The sequence below is a fragment of the Trypanosoma cruzi genome, genomic scaffold (assembly GCF_000209065.1).
Source record: "Trypanosoma cruzi strain CL Brener 1047053517179 genomic scaffold, whole genome shotgun sequence".
In the NCBI taxonomy this organism is placed as follows: Eukaryota; Euglenozoa; class Kinetoplastea; order Trypanosomatida; family Trypanosomatidae; genus Trypanosoma; species Trypanosoma cruzi.
Window position 1 is genome coordinate 64908 of NW_001849351.1, and position 18040 is coordinate 82947.

The window sequence follows — 18040 nt, forward strand, 5'->3', positions numbered from 1 at the left end:
CACACCCCCAAAAAAAAAAAAAAAAAAAAGGCGATACGACCCAAAAACCCATTCTTCTCGCTAAATGCCACCACATCAATTTTATGTCTCTCCCTTTTTTACTTCTTTTTTTTTTTTTTTTTAGTTTTCACTTCGTTACCCCCGTGGCGCGCGGGAACAACGGGTGGTATTAAAAATTTGCCTCCTCTCTCTCTCTCTCTCTCTCTCTCTCTCTCTCTCCACACACACAAAACAAACAAACAAAACCCTTTGATCACAAGCAGCCCTGCCAGCAACCATTATTTATTTACTTATTTATTTATTTATTTATTTTCTTTTCCTTTTTTTTTTATTATTTTGTTGTTGTTTCTTTGTATTCATTTTTTTTTTTTTGCGTAAAAAAAAAAAAAGAGTAATTGCGCTGTTGCGACTCTATTCCTGGTGTGTGGGGGGAAACGCGGGGAGCAGACGCTTTCCTAACCCGTGTTTTTACCACCGGAGAGAGCGATTTTTTGCAAGAGACCGGGATGTCTTCTCAAGCGGCCAATGTTTTCTTTTTTTTTTTTTTCTCGTCTCTCTCTTTTTTTTTTTTTTTTTTACTACTGCTCGAAACCCACCGAATTTGGTGTCATGGCTGCAACTTTTTCGTGAGGCTCACCATCGTTTTCGTGCACTGGAGGCGCCTCGACGGGAGTAGACGCCGCGTGGTCGGTGCCGACAAAACCCTCAGCCTCTCCATACTCCTGCGCCTCAGGGAGAGACGAGACTGCCACTGCACTCACTCGTGGGGTGCGCGGAAAGGTCGGGAGACCCACACGAATGACACGCTGGGGTGGAATTGGACGCACACCACCGCGATTGACAACACCGTTTGGCCGTTTGATAACACTGGAGTCAGCTGTATTTGCAACCTGCTTGGAGACACTGGCTGGCCCTTCGGAACTTCTTCCTCGCGATGCAGAGTACGTGCGCAACGGAGAGGCTCGCGCTGATGCGCGACGCCGCGGTGTTTCACGCTCAGCTGCAGCTGCTGTCCGCGGACGGCCAACAGGCCGAGGAGAATATTGCAAGCGCGCGGCATGAGGAGACAATGTGGTGATAAATTTGCTTGAGAACGGAAGAAACCCCTTGCCGGACCGCCTCACGTTTGGCGTGCTTGCCCTTGCGTATGATTTTGCCGCCCCTCTAGGCGTGAATGGTCCATTTGGTGTGTTTGCCTCTGTGTATGACGTTGTCACTCCTCGTGGTGTGAGGGCTCTTCTTGGCGTACTTCCCTTCAGCGGAGAAGTCTCCATCTTTTCAGTGGGAGATTTGCCCCTCTGTGCCACCTTCTGCTTCTTCAGCCCTTTTTTCACTGGTGTTGGGGAAGGCGTTTTCTTCGTTCTGGCCTCGTCCCTATGCACTTTTCCCCGCATCACGACACCCGTCTTTTTCGGACTTCCTGTTGGATGAGTGTTCTCCGCCACTGTCTCTTCATTACTCGTTGCTGCCTCGTCCGCAGCGTTTAAGCAAGCAACATGCACACCGCTCGGGCTATCCTTCTTCACTCCATTAACGTTATCATCTTCGTCCGCAGAAGCAGCAGTTTTGCCTTTAGAGAGTGTTGCCTTTCCCTGCAGAGTGACGTTATGGTTTGTGGGTTGACAATTTTCAGAGAAGCTCCTCATTTCCAGCAGTTGCTTCATCCCCTCAAAGGCATAGGCATTCAGAGCGTGATCCATATCCTCCGCCGACTTGGTGGAGTCATGGAACAGAGAAATCTCCGTAACAAGTGTTGAATCCCCCTCCATTTTCATCTCAACAACACGGATTTTCGTATCCGGTAGTCCTGTCGCCCTTGAGACTTCGTTTAGCAACGTCCGCATAATGGTGTCGTGCATGGAAGAAAGCAAAGACGCCCATTGACTGCCCTCAAATGTCTTCTTGTATGTCGTCACCGCTGCCGCATTCACCGACGGCTGCGGCGTAGGAACAGGGGCCATCGCCGCGGCCTCGGGCGGATCCGAACCGCAATCCGAGAAGCTTCTCGCAGAGCTGTCTGCCTTTTTTGGCGCCTCCTCCTTTCGGATGGGGGTCTTCTGCACCTCGTCATCGGAGGGTTGCCGCGGCGCAGGTATCGCTTTGCCGTTATCTCCTGCACCGCTTTCTGCAGATTGGGCACGCGGCGATAAAACTCGCGCGGGCGCCGATCCGCCGTTACCACTCGTGCCTGTCAGTGGGACATCGCTTCCCTCCTTGGACAGATCGTGCAACTCGGGTGTGTGTTTGCTGTTGGATTCTTCGATGGGTCCGTTCGGTGCGTTGTGGTGCTCGTCCACCTCCAAATGGCTTTCGACTATCATTCCCTCACTTCAAACACCCCCTTTTTCTTTTTTTCTTTTTTGTGTGGCTTCTTCGCCCCCCTCCTTCTCTCTTTCTTTTTTCTTTTTTTTCCCCTTCCTTCCTGCCACAAGTTCCTTCCTTGTGGTTAATTTTGTAGTGCCCCCCGTTCCCAGATGTCCCTGTCGCAGCGGAGCGCTGGTGCCGGAAAGAGTGGACTGCTACTACGGTCACTACTACACCCCAGTACCGCTATTATATTAATATATTGGCAGGCGGTGTGTATGTATGGTGGTGGTGTTGGGGGTTGCAGGCCGTTGTGATTTTGGCGTGCGTGTGAAACAACGGCAAAAAAAAAAAACAAATAAAATAAAAAAGAAACAACAACAACAAACCAAAAAGGGTAAATGAAAACATGTGGGGATATAGTGGTGGCAGTGGTTTGGATGGGAACTAATCATACAAATATAACACAACAGCAGGAACTGCATTGGAAAAAAAAGAGAGAAAAAAGAAAGAAAGAGAGAGAGAGTGTGTGTGTGTGTGTGTTTGTCACAAACAACTCTCTTCCGTCATGCCCGTCCACAGTGGCGCGGCGGCTAACTCACGTCATTGGCACCTGCACGGCATGTGCATCTTTGCCTTCGCCAGATTTGTCCTTCAACCCACGCCACAGATGCAACGTCATTGCAGTGCGTACACAGAAACACACACACACACACACAAAAAAACCCTCTGGCAGGGAAGCGGCAAATCCGATGCTCTGCGATCAATTCCGTCTGTACATTCCCCACCGCTCGTCCCTTACTTTTCTTTTTCTTCTTCTTCACTTCCCCCCACCGTTAAAGTTTCACTTCCACTCCCAGCGTCTCCGTTAACTCCCTCTCCAGCTTCTCCTTTAGGGAGTGTCCATCGCTGTCAGCAAGCCACTGTACATCATTCACCCCCTCCACTCTGTCTTTCCCAGCCGGCAGGACCATGTCGTAGTGGTGCGGCCCGGAGACGGGTGATGAGAGCCACAGCTGCACATTCGGCGCTTGCTTGTTAAGCACAAAAGTTCCACTCGACACCGTCTCAACAGAGAGGACTCCACCCAAAAGATTTACTTCCTCAATGGCACTGCTGTCAACACTTTCCAGAACATTTTCCACGTGTTCCAAAAACAAATCTGCCGCATTGTTGTACTTGACGTCTGTAAATCCATCCATTCCTAAACGTGAGTAAGTTTGCCCTTTAACTCCAGCAAGCGCAACTCGGGTCGTGGTGCCACATCTGCAAATCGTCTTTAGGGAGGTGGCGTTCATCCCGCGCACTCTCGTCCCCAGGCACGATGGCATGATTATTGCCGCAGCTGTTTTTGTTGTTGTTGTTGCTGCCACACGACGCATCGTTAGGGACAACATCCGGCTCTCTCCTCTTCCCTGTCAATGTGATGCAACGCCGTCAGTGAAGCACAAGAAGCAGATATATAAATCGAGAAAAAGAAAGAAAGAGGGGCACAATGAAAAGAGTGAAAAGATCCCAGTTATCAATGGGGAATTTTCAAAGGCACACACAAACACACACACACACACAAATGCCTACACATATCAATGTATAATGGATGCGTATGTGCATACATTAAAAAATCAGCATCAGCAAGAACAGGAAAAACAGGATACAGACATATGGAGCGTAACTAGCAGCGGAAACCATACAATGACAGAAGGTCAATGCAATAATCATGATTGAAAATACATGAAACGCACAAACACACGCATATATATATATATATATAAAGGACAGAATACATGGAATGTGCACTTCCTCTCGTCCTCTCAGCTCAGCCGCTGGGTGGCCCGTTGTTGCAGCAACTTCTCCGCCCACAGCCCACGCGCCACTGTGGAGACGTCCGAAAACTTCTCAGGACGAGGCACTGATCCGCTCCTGGGTACGGGAGAGAGATATGTTTTCGTGCCAGGACGCCTGGGTGGTGGTCGCCGCAGGTAATACAGTCGACTGACCACGTCATCCTCACAAACGCCACTTTTTACGCGTGGATGCTCACGCTGCCGTTGGTGTTGATCGTTTTGAGCTGTGTATGCATCGGACACAACATCCAACAAACGAGCCGCCGCCGCCTCCAGTTCCTTTTCCTCCCGCCTTGATGTGGGGGAAAAGTGCCTACAACATCTCCCCTCGTAGGGGGTTTTACGGCCACCCGACAACATCTGCGACCGCACACGGCGCTCCACATCGTGTCCCAGTGTCCACGGCTCCATCGCCGCCGCCGCCTCACCCGGCGCAGAGAAACGCTGGCGCGGACGGCCTTCATTGCGGGGAGAACGATGAGCGCGACGACTGACACCATTTCCATCGGACGCCGTGCTTGCGTGCTCACCGGCAGCCATCGCGTACACGGACGAAGGGGCGCCCCACCCGCCCGATTTCTCGCCCTCACGTTTGCTGCACAACTCCTCGCCAAGTGCATCCGCCTCCCCCGGTGGGGTTCGCTCTATCGAAAGACGAGATCGACGTGACGTGCAGTTAAGCGCATTACTTGTACTTAACCGCGGATCCACGCCATGATTTTTATTAGCAAACAAATCTCTCCTAAACAGTTTTGACGAATGTGGTGACCTTCCATTGCTGCCGGCCTCATGAAACTCGTCATCATCGCCATCCCTCCTAGTGCTGTCGTCAGTGAAGTTCTCGCCGGACACATCACGTCTAACAAAGCGCTCGAGTAACTCTATTCGTCGCCGCAAGGTGCGCTCCTTTTGCGCATGCAAATCCTTTATGCTTTGAATGTGTTTTTCGTAACTTTGTTGCTGCCGGATAAATTTGTCTTCCAGATGCTCTTGCTTCCGCAGTGCTTTGTCCAGAGCTCCCCGTAGCTCCGCCATAGAGCCAGGAGTGGCCGGAAAAGCCGAGCGAGGGGAACGGGGGCTGCGCACAAGTGCCTCCCGCGAGAGCAAACCACTTTGTTTTCTCTTCTCTGGATCAGTATTCATGGTGTTCACATTGCCATGCACACAGAAGGAGTTTGGATGGTTGTGGTGAACGTCACTCGCAGGTACGAGATGAAACGGTCCCAGCGGCAGCGATGGTGGCTCACTCGCCCCACCAGCGTGCTTGACGCGGGAGATAATATGCCTCCCACACCGACGCAAGTTTTCCGCAAAATCTTCCATCAGAAATAAGACCGTGTCTCGCAAAAAACGCACCTCCCCACGCAGTTCCTTTGCGGTCCTGCTGAGACGAACGACAACAAATGAGCGAAAGGCGTCCAGTCGATCGCGAAGCACAACAAAGGAATCCTCCAGATCGTCGTTGTGGGTGTCGAGTCGATGGTACATGCGCTTTATTTTCTCTAACTGCTGCACTGTGGTGAGGTAGTGCTGCTCAAGAGACACCACCGCCTCTGAGGGGCAGCGGAAGACGTCCTGTGCCGCTCCACTGCTGGCGGGGGAGGCCGCAGTACTTCTCCTCGAACCTCGAGGTGCCACCTGCCCATCAGGGGAGATTCGTGTGCGGGCGTCATCATCGTCGTCGTCAAGCAAACTAGAGACGGCAGAGTCGGCGTCTTTTGGCAAATCCGTCAGGCTCTTCGTCGAGGGAGTCCGATCCACGGTGGCCATCCGCGCCACAATTTGCAAACAGAATAACACACCCCTTTGCTTCCCCTCTTATCCCTGTCATGTAAAAAGGGAAGTTGCCCCTACACGTGGCTTCGACCTGGCGATAGGCAAAGAGGAAGCAGAAAAGAAAAAGAAAAAAGAAAAAAAAAAAAGGATAAATCCCTCGACCTACAGCCTCTCACAGACATACACACAGGGAAAAGGAAACATACAAGTACACATATACATAAATACACGGAAGACCCCCCCCCCCCCCAAAAAAAAAGACAAAAAAACTGCCATCCCCCATACTTTTTTTTGTTATATTTCCGTTCGCTAATCCGCTTGCAATCAAACAAGATGTGTATATATATCTTCTTCCTCTTCTTTCACTTTTCATCCCCCTTCACATTCATCTTTTCTCCCCTCCCCCCTCTTTTTTTTTTTTTTGTCAAGTGACACATGTCAACATGAAGACTGCGCACATGGAGCTGAGTGGAGTGAGAAAGGAGGGAGAAGATGAAAGGGAATAAATAAGTGAAAGAGGAGGAGGGTAAAAAAAAAAAAAAAAAAAAAAAAAAAAAAAAAAAAAAAAACATGGGGGCTTGTGTGTTTCTTTCCATGTATATCGTGTTGGATCTTTTTACACCGTGTGAACGCGTTATAGTCGAAAAGGTTCAGTCATGCGATCACTGGGAAAGATCGCCGTAGTCATCCAGCAATGTCCGAAAAGACACCATTTCAAATGATGAATGAAATTCATCGCTCTGCGACACACCGGGGCTGTCCCCTGTGATCTCGTAGCACCGCTGCTCCGTCAACGCGACAGGCACATCGGCGGCATTCTCCCACATCGCGTGCATCCTACCAAAAAATTCTTCCAGTGTGAGGCCGTTCCTCGTGCTTTCCGGAGACGGGTGCTGTAGCAGTAAGCCGCGCTCACAGAGCTGCCGCATCTCCGCCGGGAGACCTGCCGGGATGACACTTCCTATTGGAATGCTCACTTTCACAAACGGCAAAGCATCCGCCGCTTCATCATCCAACGTGGTAGAATCGTGTTCTCCATCCATCGTCTCTGCTGCCTTAAAAATACGCGCGGCGAGATCCTTCTGTCGCCCCAAGAGGCGATACGGAGGCTCATTGCTGATGAGTGCAATGAAGAGTTGGATGAGGGCATAAGTGACTGGGTTGGCGGCATGTGGATGTGACTGCCAGCGACTGAACGGGCTGCCCTCAACATACACGGGAGGCGCGTACATGACCGCAAAAGCCCCAGTGGCTGGCATATGAACAAATCTCACATGTCCCTCCTCCATCTCCCTGTTCTCCACGGTACATTCCTGTTCCCAGCACGACGGTGAACGCCCCCTCTCGGGACCCGCCGCCATCCTCGTCTCACCGGTAGGAGGAATGGGGCAGAGAAAAATGTTCGACGGCGATACCACAATCCACGCCGCAGCCACTTCAGAGGGCACCTGCGTTTCGTCCATTAAAATATATTGAAGCGCCTCCGCTACTTGAAGGGTGATGCCGAGGGCTTCTCGAAGCGTGAACCGTCGACGCTGAACGAAGAGAAGCTCATGCAGGGAAACGTACGTCGCCACGTCCTTGCGGCTGCCCGATGGACAAACTATGTACGAGGCGACAGAGGCCTTGACATTGTCATTCACAACAGACTGCACTGTAAAGCCCGTCACATCTCTCATGATAACTCCAAGTGCCGGTGTGGGTGTCACAGACGCCACAAAGGCGTCACCGTCGTGTGTCGACATTTTCTGCGTGAAGGCCCCGATAAAAGGGACTATATTTGGATGGGACCAAGTGGCGCGGACAACCATGTCCTGCACAAACGCCGTGTGGGTTTCAGGGGAAATAAGCCGCCCGTTATTTTCCTCGAGTTCATGCAACCGTACAGCTGTACCCTTGTAGCGGTAGCCGCTGTGCACATCAAATAAAAGAAACGCATTCCCCGACTTTACCAACTCGTCATGTGCACTACCGACGGGTGGTGTAAGTTCCTCAAAGGGCATTTTCCAGCTACCGAACTGGTGCCGACGGAAGGCACAAATCACCTGCTCCTCTGACGCCTCAGGCTCGTTTACCGACGCACCTCTTTTTTTTCCTTTTTCTTTTTCTTCGGCCGTGCGGAAAATTGAGATCAGCACACCACTCCGTAGGAGCTGCACGTACTTGGAGGCATTTGACAATTCATCTTCACGGATGGCGTTTTTGTGCTCCCATTCCCACGTTGTCGTGGAGTGAAGTCGCCAGGCCTTCCTCATGCGCCCAAAGAGTCCCGTGAAGGAGTCACTGCAGGTGAAACGACTCTGCAAAGTCTGTTCCCACCCCTCACAGCTCATTTCCTGAACCAGCATGTCGGCGGACGAAAAGACAGTTAACAACTGCAGCGAGGGTGATGGATCAGGAAGGCGCGACAATATATTAAAGATTTTCCGGAGACAACTGGCAACCAGCACACACTGAGCGCGATTGATGCGTGCAGCAGGCGCACTCTGCTGGATGGATTGCATGTGCCTTTCAAGAGCTGCGGTACGAAGTAAGCCAGCGGCTTCGCTCTCCATATCTTTCTGCCCTCCCCCTATATATATATATATCCTATACCACCCTTCTTATTTATTGCAGTCAACAGCAACGGAATCAAAAATCGGCTCATCACACACACACAAACACACACAGAAAAGTGGAAGCTCAGTCACTTGGCCCCCCTCCTCCCTCCCTCCCTCCCTCCCAGGTAAAATAAAATGAGACAAGCGCCAACCAACCATCAGTTACAACACGCTCATTCTCCTTAATATTTAGCTAAACAATGTAAAAACCCACTCCTCCCCACTTTGCTTTACTCGCTAGTAAAAGTCTTCTTTTCCAAACTCCACAGGCTCCGTTTCCGCGTTCTCCACCGCCGCACCCCCACATACCGCCTCGCCTCGCCCCATGCTGTCAGCGCTCGCAAAATTCATCACACGGCGGTTGCGTAGCTCCACTTCCCCCGCCTGAACGTAATGCACAACGGTAGCGATATCCCGATCACCCATCCCTGCATCGGAAGCGGCTGCCAGCGAGCGAAGCGCCGTGTCCAAGACAGGATAGGGCTCATCGGTATCTGTATTTTCAGAGGAGTTCGTTGTTCCCGTTCTCTTTGGTAGCGATGCATCAAGCAGAGCAAGGTCCTCTAGCAGTCGGTCCACGCTGGCGGTGGATGTGGGTGGGGCTTTGTCGGGGTTACGAATAAGGTCCTGCAGCAACGCTGCATTGCGGCGCAGCATCGTACTGGAGCTCCATGAGGCGTCCAGCACCTGCACCAGTTTTTTTTGGTCTTCTACGCCCAATCGGTGTGCCATAATCAACGCCTCTGCCGCAGCCGCGTTGTGGGAAGCAACGAGGGCCTGTGTGATCATTTTGGTCGCCGATCCACTGCCACTCCCGCCCATGTGATGGACATTATCAGCATACATGTGAAATATTGGCAGCATTTTTTGAAACGACTCTGCGTGGCCTCCAACCATTAACACCAGCTGAGCATTAAAGCAGGCGCGCGGACTGCCACTCATTGGGGCATCCAAAAAGTACGCACCCCTTTTCTCGGCTTCGTATGCACACTCGCGGGAAGTGTCAATATCCACCGTTGTGTGATCCACGATGATCTGACCCTTGCGTGCGTTGCGAATGAGTGCCTCACTGTCCTCCAAAAGAGCATGTCGTGCCGCATGCACATCAGCCAATGCCAACAGCAACACATCACACCATTTGGTCATGGTTGAATATCGATCATGAATCCGCATGGCGCATGAGGCACCATCCACCGAAAGGTCATCGCATACACGGCGAGCTTTGCTAAGTGTCCGGCTATGTATCTGAAGGTACATGGCACTACGGGCCTTGAAGCCAAGATTGCGGGCGATGGGAACACCCATGTTGCCCATACCAACCACACCAACGTTCAGTGAACGCTTGATCGCCGCCATTTCACACCAGCGGGAAAGAATCCTCTCCCACCACCCTTCTAATCCACCTTTATATATTCCCCCAGCCAATATCAGTCAAAAAGAAAGAAGTGTCATGTCCATTTATAAAAGAAAATGGTAATAATAATAATAATAATAATAATAATAATAATAATACTGAGGGGATGTAAGGGGATCCCAATAGAACAAGTGACGGTTTTATCCCGTCCACATTTTAGAAGAAAAAATAAATTTAAGAAGAAACACAAACACAAAGTATCAGTGTGAAGCACAGTTTATATAAAATAAATAAATCATGAAAGTAGTGCAGAAGAGATGTATGAAGAGGGGGAAAAAGAGGGAGAATGGTGAAGTTCATGCAGGAGATGCGTCTGTCCTCACGCACAGTTAAATAAATATTTCGGACCAAAACATCCATCTATCCACACACACACACAACCATCCCCCCTTCCTACATATATATATATATATACATATACGGTTCCCTTGTATCTTCTTCATACATGTTATATATACATCTACATTACGTGTATTCTTTCCGTGTTTGTATATATGTATATGTATATATATATGGACATCATGTCTTGGGTAAATTATGCCCCTCTCCTTCCGCCTTCCATGTCATGTACTTTCCTTGCGGTTTATGCTCCCAAGATGACGTTGTTGATTGGAATGAAAATGACCTTGACAAAAAATCCTAGAAATCCCATGATGACAAATCCCATCAGCGTCGCCATTGCCGCCGTGGTGAACTCGCTGTAGTTCGGCTTCTGGCATTTACGCACGAGCATGCGGCTGTTGCGGATGAACGCCGTAACAGGATAAATGACGGCTTCGTCAAGAAAGTCCATTTTTATTTTTATTTTTTATTTTTTGCCTTCAATGATGCCTCGTATATCGACGTAACCAACTGACTGAATCCTGCAGAATGTGCCCTAACGGATACACACCTTCTTCTTTGCTTCGGGCAAACCCTCTTTGGGGAGTCACCCACGCATGTAGGCAACATAAAAAGAATAACAAAAAAAAAAAAAAAAGGTGTGTGTGTGTGTGTGTGTGGGTGGAGGGGAAGAAAAACAACAACAACAGAAAAGAAATGTTACGTTTTTTTCCCCATCATCTGACGTGAGCAGCGTCGTGGTTACGGCGAGAATACGCCACAACGTCACGGACAACAAAAATAAAAAAGGATGTGTGCGTAAAGGAACGAGTACGAAGGCGTCGTTCTCTCTCTCTCTCTCTCTCTCCCTCCTTCTCCTTTTTTCTGGGGTCACCCCTGCAGTCACCACCGAGACACGCCAACAAAACAACAATAAAGAAATAATAAAAAGAGAAGAGTGCAAAAACCCGTCCCCCACCCTCCCGCGCGCAGTCAAACAATTCCTCGTGTTGTCTGCCTGGACTCTCCTCCCTCTCTTTCCCTCCCCACGCCTCTCTCTATGCCTTCTATTACTGTGCCTAAAGCACACATTGCATGCATACATCCAAGTATAAAAGAATCAATGCGTGCACGCGTGCCTTATAAAACAACAAGAACAACAACAACGAAAAAATAACCCCCTTTCCATTACAGCCACCACAAGCATGTATGTATATATATATTACTTCTTTCCTTTTTTCATTTAATTTTCTGTTCACACGCATGCCTTCAATTCGTCCCCCTCGTAATCCACCCACTCTTTTTTTTTTTTTTTTCTTCTTTTCTCTTTGGATTATAAAATTTGTTAACATTACAAATGGCTGCATCCGTCATGAGCGGTACGCTCTCCTCATTTTCCCTGTACACACGCACACATGATGTATACATGAGTTATTGTTTGTCATCTTCATCAACCTCCTTTTGTTGTCCTTTTTACTCCTGCAGCAAAGTCTTACGAAAAAAAAATAACACACATATATATATATATATATACTCCACATCACCCCCTTCCTTCCTTCTCGGTGTTGCCTGCGGGCCTCTCACAATCATCCCCCTTCTTTTTCTTCTTCTCGTTTATTAAACTTCTATAAAATTCAGTAGAGAAATCCCACCGTTATTTGTTTGCGTTTTTTTTTTTTTCCTCTTCCCTGGTCCTCCTCCTCTTCTCCGCCAATCTCCCGCGTCCTGAGACTGCGAGGATGCTGACATATGCCGTGCCCTCATTTTCATTATGATACCGGCATCAAGTCCCCGGCGTAGAATCCTTCCTGGGCGTCAAGCGAGGGGTTCTCATCCTGCTGCAGCAGCGGCTCCACCTTCGCGTCGTGGTTTGGAAGACAAAAAAAGACAACGCTGCAACGACTGCTTCCATCCTTCACATTTCGCACGCGGTGCGGTGTTGCCTCTAGCAGTCCACCGGTCCACTTTTCCAAGAATAGACCCGCGTTGACAAGCAGCGCGTCATTGAGAACAGGCACGGCAACGTACTTTTCATCCTCGTCGTCCCAAACCTCCAGACCACCGAGGGCGTCCTGCGCTAGTAGGGTGATGGTGCTCAGGTCTTTGTGTGTGTCAAGGCGAATGGTTACATCCCCTTTTGCCTCGTCTGCGCCTTCCTTCAGCAATGGCTGCGCGAGGGCACCTTTGCGTCGCAGTACTTTTGCTCCATACGGATTTGCGGCAGAGCGCGCGTTTTTGATCTCCACACCATTATTCATGCGCGTTACCTGTCCCAACTGTGGGTAGTACTTTGCCTGCAGGTCAAAGTCAAGTTTGTTGTGGAAGGGGGTGAAGAAGTCAAGATCGTAGCCGCTCGCCGGGTCTGGGCCGCCCTGTGGAATCGTGGGGCGGACGCCTAATCCACAGCTGATATGTCGCAGCACATCAATTGACACCTCCGCGCAGAGGTCAAAGTATGCCAACATCATCTCACGGTAGTCGGCCATAAAGGTGTCCGTGCCGGGGCTGCTTGCATTGCCACTGGGGTGGCTAAGCAGCACCTGCCAGGGCGTCTGTCGGCTAATGAGCGGTTTGTACTCCTCTTCATTCCACCCACTCAGTTTGTAATACGCCTCCCGCAGGTGTGCCGGATGCTCCACCTCACGACCGACGGAGAAACACTCAATGGCATCATCCAGCCCACTGGCACCGACATAACGGTGGTACCCACGGAATCCAGAGGGCGACTTGATACTCTCCAACTCGTACGGCGAAAGGGGCAGAACAGGCTGCTGGTGCGTGTCTTGCTTAAATCGCGTCGTCATCGTCGCCGGTCTCGAAGCAGCGGCGGTGGTGTCCGTGACGTACCGCTCAAAAAAGATGCGGCTGTCACGGTGAAGCTGATCCAAAATCTCCTTCTGAATAAATGGATGCTGCACGTAGCAATAGCCATGCATTTGGAGGGATTCCAGAAGGGCGTTGCTAGCTGCCTCCGTCACATTCTCTGCACCTCGACCTATTTTGACAAGCGTTGACAGACAAGATAAAGTGCGACGCATCCTTCTCTCTACCCCTCCGCCTCCTTCTTCTTCTTCCTTCTCTATGCCTCCGTATTATTCCTCCTCCCGTCGGCAGGAGTGTATGCAAAAATAATGTAATAAATGTTTATATTTGTATATGTATATGTGTGTAATGACAACTCCCTGCACGCGTCGTTTTTCAACTCCCCTTCTCGCGCCTATTGACCGCCCCGCAGTTCAATTTTTTTTTACTCCGCCTTACGTGCACGCTGTCAGGCAAAGTCCAGTCAGTTAAAAAAAAAAAAGACAAAAAAAAAGACATAAAGATTAACACACAAATAAACACAGAAAGAAATAAGCCTCCAGGGAAAGTGGGAGACGTTCACTGATTAATGTGCAGTCAAAGCCGCAGCAAAGGCGACAAACAACAGCATCACATGAAAGCAAAAGTTATGCAAAACAACACAAAAGGTACGTACTTATGCGCAGAAAGGGGATATCTCTCATAATCATACATATTCCACATACGCGTAACAGCCGACAGTGGCAGGCAGCCACTGTCACCACCAAACAGAAATTGCCTGTTTACACGTTGGCAATGGTAGCATCAATGAGAACAAAAATTAATGCGGCAGTAACGGCAGAGATTGCTGTTGTGATGCCACCGGAGATTTATCCAGTCTATATCCATAGTATTCCCTCAAGTTATTCTCAGCCGCTTCCATAATACGCTCCTGCTCCCTCAACAACATGTCATAGTCTACAACGGATTCAAAAAAGTCCCCCCGGCACTTTGGCGGCAGTGGCAAAGATTCCTCGCGTGTTTCGTAGCGACGCAGCAGCTCGACCCCCTCTTCACCGCCAATGGCAATAGCCAGTTCCTTCAACAGTTTACCAAAACGGTGGGAGTAAAAGCGATATTTATGAAACGCCTTATTCGTTCGTTCTTCAAGCAGTCGGCTCGGTAGGACACGTTTCCGCACAGCAGGCGCCTCAGAATCCCAGTACCGCAGCCCACGGAGGGCGTCCCGCTCACGAAGATCACCGTTAGAAAGCGAATGGATAGTAAATCGTGAGGTTTTTTCTTCCTCCACTTTGCTCACAGCCCTCTGAGGAAACGCATTCATTGGATTTTGCTTCCGCTGTTGCTGTTGTTTTTGTTGTCTTTGTTGTAAAAACGACTCCTCACCCTCGTGCATTCGCAAACTCTCCAAAGCGCCATCGTTGAAATCATCCTCACTGCGATTGAAGCTTCTACTCGATGCCGAAAACGGCTTTATGAAAATATCCCGCCGTCCTTTGTGATCCTTTGCCTCAATGACGTTTGTGTCCGCGAAGGAGTTCACTAAATGGGTGGGGAGAACAACGGGGGGTCGTTTGAATTGCTTCGCCAACTCCACAGCGTATCGCTCGTAGTCCTCCGCGGTCTTCTGCAGCTCCTCCTCGCGTTGAAGCAGCAAGTTTTTGTATTGTTCCGAAAAACTCTTGGTCCACTTGTGTGGGGGAACCTTTAAACTAGCTTTCATTCTCGACATGGATGATGATTGGGATTTTTGTTTCAAAGGCGGGAGCGTCATGGCGTGTGTTTGCGTATTTCGACCCGCCGCCGCATCCTCCTTCGCCCGTCTCTCCTCTAAAAATGAGCCACGTGCCATAGAACCAAACAAAGAGGGGGTGTGAGGAACAAGGTCCACCTCCCCCGTAGCACGAACAACGGTCGGGTGTGGCCTGACGGGGGCCAGCATGTCTTCCAGACTTCCCCCACATTCTTCGGTGTGTCGATCAACTTCCGTCTGCATCTGCAGCAACTCCAAGCCACGGTGAAAGAGCAGCCCCCTGCATATATCCGGCGTCTGTGTGCATTCTTGATTTGTGCCGGCCCAGGTCGCTGAGGGTGATACTGCCTTCTCTCCTCCGTTCTCCTCTTGAGGCCCTTTGTCTTCCTGGTGAAGTGAATCTCGCTGCCTTGGCAATTCCTTCGCCGGCGAGTCGGCGGCCAGTACGAAAGATGGCCGTTTTTCTACATCGCACGGGTGAGGAGACGACCCATCCGCGTTGAAATTGTCGCCGACGCCACTGCCATTGCGGCAAGAGCCAACGTCGTCCAGACTCATGTCCAAAAAGGACATGAAATTTTAAATGCTGCGATATTCAATGGGGCACCAATACCACTTCACCAGATGCTCTTCCTTTCTCTTTTTTTTCTTCTTTGGACCTTTTTTTGTTTCCCCACCACAACTCCCTGAGCGCCGCTGCTGCTGCTGCTTCGGTGACACTTAAAGCCGCGATGGCGGGCGTAGCGCAAAAAAAGAAAAAGAAAAAGAAATATGGAACAACATCAAGAAACAACAGCAACAACAGCAGAATAATTTGCCTGCTGCATGTGTACGGCTCATAAAATCCCTCTCCCATTCTCTCCTCATCGTGTAAGGAGGAAAACACTCTCATTCCTTCCTTTCTCTCCCTCATCCTCCTGCTGGTCTCCTCCCATCCAACCGCCCACATATACACACGGTTGCCTCACCAGCGCCGCATCACATATGTGTTCCAGTACTCCTTTGCCATCTGGGTGTAGTTGATCTTCGCCATCTCAAGAAAGCCCATCTTGTGGAGGTTCAACCGCGGCCGTGCCTCCGGAAATCGCCGCTTCGCTCCATCAGCAGCCAAAAAGCGGAACATCGCCAAACTACGCTCACTAGTCTGCACGGCAACGGCAATTTGCTCCGGATCGCGCAGCTCTGCACCCTCGCGAAACTTCTGCCGAATGATGATGACAAAACGTTCGTTCATTTGTGCATGTTCGTTCAACTCGCACAGCGCGGAGGGCGGGCATAAAACGGCAAGTTTGAGCCACTGACGGTACGCGCGACATACGCGGTACGTGTGGGGAATTCCGGGAAGGTTTGTGCCCGCCCGCTCAATGACATCCGCGGCCACAGGTGCCACAAGCGCCTTGCTGCACAGTGCACGCTGACACACCCGACAGGCGCGCATCTTGCCACCAACCTGATGATGATGATGATGATGCCTCCCACCAATCCTAAATTTATAACCTTGTTTTTCCTTTACCACACACAAATGAACAAACAAAACAAAAAAGAGGAGAGATAGAACAACTGAATCCGTGTGTTGTACCCAAATTATAAGACAAAATCACCACAAAAAAAAAAGAAAAAAGGATCCAATGCATACACACATTGGTCAATAAGCCTATGTTATAGTGATGCACGCAGATGCACAAATACATGTATGATCCCCGCAACATCGCATTTGGTTTCATTTGCAGAATTGCTTGAGGGACACATGTGCACTGCACAAAAATTTGTTTGGAGAGTTGTTGACTCTATTGGGCCCTACAGACCGTTATTTACATGCATTCGTTCACATCAAAGTCCTCAATTTTTATTTTTTTTTAATTTCCTCTTCTTCGATGTTTTTTTTTTTACTTGAACTGAATCTTTCTCTCTCTTTTTTCTTTTTTTTTTTCCCCCCTCCCCAATATTGTCTTTATACATTGTGCGAGAAGAACAGCAATTGTCGCACATTTCGTCAAATTCTTATTCTTTTTTCATTTCGTTCCCTTTTTAAATAAATCCTTCTCTCTCTCTCTCTCTTTTTTCTCTTAAATGTGTGCGTGCTCTAATCCGTGGATCCCAACAGGGCAACACCCCGCATGCGCCAGTACGCGTCGTCCTCCGCCACGGGGAGATTCACGTCGAAGATCCAGTGCAGATCGGAGCGCGTCGGGTACTTGTACACGGGACAACGGTAGTACTCCTGCTTCTTCTGCTTCTCCTTCATTTGTCCTGGTTTAGTGGGCGCGATTGCCGCTTGCTGCGGAGCGTCCTTGTTGTACGCCGAGATGAGCAGCATCGGTAGCTCCCGGAAGAGATCGCCGGGTGGTGGGTCCTTGAGTCGCTTATTTGACTTGTCCCACATGGCGCTCTCGAGAAAGAGGCCGTAGATGACAACCTCGCCCCGCTCGGTCTTGAGGTCCTCCGCCTTCGGCTCTTGGTTGGGGCGGAACTCGGAGGAGCGCACCTCCGTTCGCGCCTCCACCTTGTCGAGAGCCCACGGTACCGCCTCATTCGCGTGGCTACGAGTGATCTCCTGACGCACAGAAGTAAGGAATCCCTGCGGGTTAAAGAAGCCGGGTAGCCAGTACACCGGTGGCCGGCCGTTGCGGGCCCAGTTGTCAAGCTGCTCGTGGCGACGCAGGACCTCTGTAAACCACAGGGAGATGTTTGGCGACGGCCAACCAACCGCCACCCATGACGGTGGAACACGCGCGGCATAAAGGTAGTCCAGCGCATCCTGCAGCGCTGGCGTAAGAATAATGGTGCCTGCCACCGCCAGCTTCAAGTTCGTACACGTCTGCCGGATAGCGCGAATGGTTACACTCAGGCGGTCAATCTCCTGTCCAGCAAAGATGGAGAGTGGTTGGCGATCGCCAATGTGAAGCTTGCGGTCCACACTCCAGTTCTCTGGCAACTGCCGCAAAAATCCGTCTGCCATACCCAGCACCTTTTCTTCACGTGTCACGCCACCGCTCACGACGGCGTCGCGCGGCTGGATGTCAAGGATGGTGGTGAGTGCCTCCTGGGCCTGACGTGTGCGGTACGTAATATCCGCATTGGAATGCATCTGGAAAACTTCGGTCGCGTCCACATCGGGGTACGTTTCCCGAATAAACTCCCGGTGTTTATTGATATCGTCAAAAAGAGGGATTGCGTAGCCAGATGAAAATTCCATCCGCTCCCCACCCGTGTTTGCATTGTGGCT

The 18040-nt window shown here is 50.2% G+C and overlaps 10 protein-coding genes across 10 annotated transcripts, besides 32 other annotated features; all 10 read right to left on the reverse strand.

Moving 5' to 3' along the window:
• Positions 1 to 3515: a sequence feature (heterozygous, non-Esmeraldo-like haplotype).
• Positions 10 to 29: a microsatellite.
• Positions 80 to 128: a sequence feature (T-rich).
• Positions 185 to 219: a microsatellite.
• Positions 279 to 312: a microsatellite.
• Positions 313 to 372: a sequence feature (T-rich).
• Positions 529 to 577: a sequence feature (T-rich).
• On the reverse strand, positions 579 to 2321 carry Tc00.1047053511865.10 (hypothetical protein, conserved; the record flags this gene model as incomplete). Its single annotated transcript, XM_804005.1, has 1 exon — positions 579 to 2321. The coding sequence occupies one exon, from the start codon at positions 2319 to 2321 to the stop codon at positions 579 to 581; it is 1743 nt and encodes a 580-aa protein (XP_809098.1).
• Positions 2343 to 2424: a sequence feature (CT-rich).
• Positions 2648 to 2712: a sequence feature (A-rich).
• Positions 2794 to 2829: a sequence feature (GA-rich).
• On the reverse strand, positions 3141 to 3701 carry Tc00.1047053511865.19 (frataxin-like, mitochondrial precursor, putative; the record flags this gene model as incomplete). The annotated part of the gene is made up of 1 exon (XM_804014.1): positions 3141 to 3701. One exon carries the CDS (start codon positions 3699 to 3701, stop codon positions 3141 to 3143), a length of 561 nt encoding a protein of 186 aa, XP_809107.1.
• Positions 3516 to 3872: a sequence feature (areas merged during assembly that could not be assigned to a particular haplotype. This can correspond to areas where the two haplotypes were merged or to regions with more than two copies in the genome that were merged during assembly.).
• Positions 3848 to 3873: a microsatellite.
• Positions 3873 to 17328: a sequence feature (heterozygous, non-Esmeraldo-like haplotype).
• Positions 4057 to 4077: a sequence feature (AT_rich).
• On the reverse strand, positions 4116 to 5918 carry Tc00.1047053511865.30 (hypothetical protein, conserved; the record flags this gene model as incomplete). Its single annotated transcript, XM_804006.1, has 1 exon — positions 4116 to 5918. The coding sequence occupies one exon, from the start codon at positions 5916 to 5918 to the stop codon at positions 4116 to 4118; it is 1803 nt and encodes a 600-aa protein (XP_809099.1).
• Positions 6041 to 6070: a microsatellite.
• Positions 6271 to 6347: a sequence feature (CT-rich).
• Positions 6453 to 6493: a microsatellite.
• Tc00.1047053511865.40 (hypothetical protein, conserved) lies at positions 6587 to 8479 on the reverse strand (the record flags this gene model as incomplete). Its single annotated transcript, XM_804007.1, has 1 exon — positions 6587 to 8479. The coding sequence occupies one exon, from the start codon at positions 8477 to 8479 to the stop codon at positions 6587 to 6589; it is 1893 nt and encodes a 630-aa protein (XP_809100.1).
• Positions 8621 to 8647: a microsatellite.
• Positions 8762 to 9880, reverse strand: Tc00.1047053511865.50 (hypothetical protein, conserved; the record flags this gene model as incomplete). Its single annotated transcript, XM_804008.1, has 1 exon — positions 8762 to 9880. One exon carries the CDS (start codon positions 9878 to 9880, stop codon positions 8762 to 8764), a length of 1119 nt encoding a protein of 372 aa, XP_809101.1.
• Positions 9994 to 10036: a microsatellite.
• Positions 10333 to 10359: a microsatellite.
• Positions 10430 to 10453: a microsatellite.
• Tc00.1047053511865.54 (protein transport protein Sec61 gamma subunit, putative) lies at positions 10522 to 10731 on the reverse strand (the record flags this gene model as incomplete). Its single annotated transcript, XM_804013.1, has 1 exon — positions 10522 to 10731. One exon carries the CDS (start codon positions 10729 to 10731, stop codon positions 10522 to 10524), a length of 210 nt encoding a protein of 69 aa, XP_809106.1.
• Positions 10730 to 10755: a sequence feature (AT_rich).
• Positions 10890 to 10918: a sequence feature (A-rich).
• Positions 10919 to 10943: a microsatellite.
• Positions 10944 to 10977: a sequence feature (A-rich).
• Positions 11106 to 11137: a microsatellite.
• Positions 11560 to 11589: a microsatellite.
• Positions 12029 to 13297, reverse strand: Tc00.1047053511865.60 (hypothetical protein, conserved; the record flags this gene model as incomplete). The annotated part of the gene is made up of 1 exon (XM_804009.1): positions 12029 to 13297. The coding sequence occupies one exon, from the start codon at positions 13295 to 13297 to the stop codon at positions 12029 to 12031; it is 1269 nt and encodes a 422-aa protein (XP_809102.1).
• Positions 13553 to 13616: a sequence feature (GA-rich).
• Tc00.1047053511865.70 (hypothetical protein, conserved) lies at positions 13882 to 15387 on the reverse strand (the record flags this gene model as incomplete). Its single annotated transcript, XM_804010.1, has 1 exon — positions 13882 to 15387. One exon carries the CDS (start codon positions 15385 to 15387, stop codon positions 13882 to 13884), a length of 1506 nt encoding a protein of 501 aa, XP_809103.1.
• On the reverse strand, positions 15779 to 16252 carry Tc00.1047053511865.80 (hypothetical protein, conserved; the record flags this gene model as incomplete). Its single annotated transcript, XM_804011.1, has 1 exon — positions 15779 to 16252. One exon carries the CDS (start codon positions 16250 to 16252, stop codon positions 15779 to 15781), a length of 474 nt encoding a protein of 157 aa, XP_809104.1.
• Positions 16266 to 16285: a microsatellite.
• Positions 16658 to 16744: a sequence feature (T-rich).
• On the reverse strand, positions 16898 to 18040 carry Tc00.1047053511865.90 (dynein heavy chain, putative; the record flags this gene model as incomplete). Its single annotated transcript, XM_804012.1, has 1 exon — positions 16898 to 18040. A coding segment is annotated over one exon (1143 nt), but the record flags the coding sequence as incomplete, so codon positions are not given.
• Positions 17329 to 17364: a sequence feature (areas merged during assembly that could not be assigned to a particular haplotype. This can correspond to areas where the two haplotypes were merged or to regions with more than two copies in the genome that were merged during assembly.).
• Positions 17365 to 18040: a sequence feature (areas merged during assembly that could not be assigned to a particular haplotype. This can correspond to areas where the two haplotypes were merged or to regions with more than two copies in the genome that were merged during assembly.).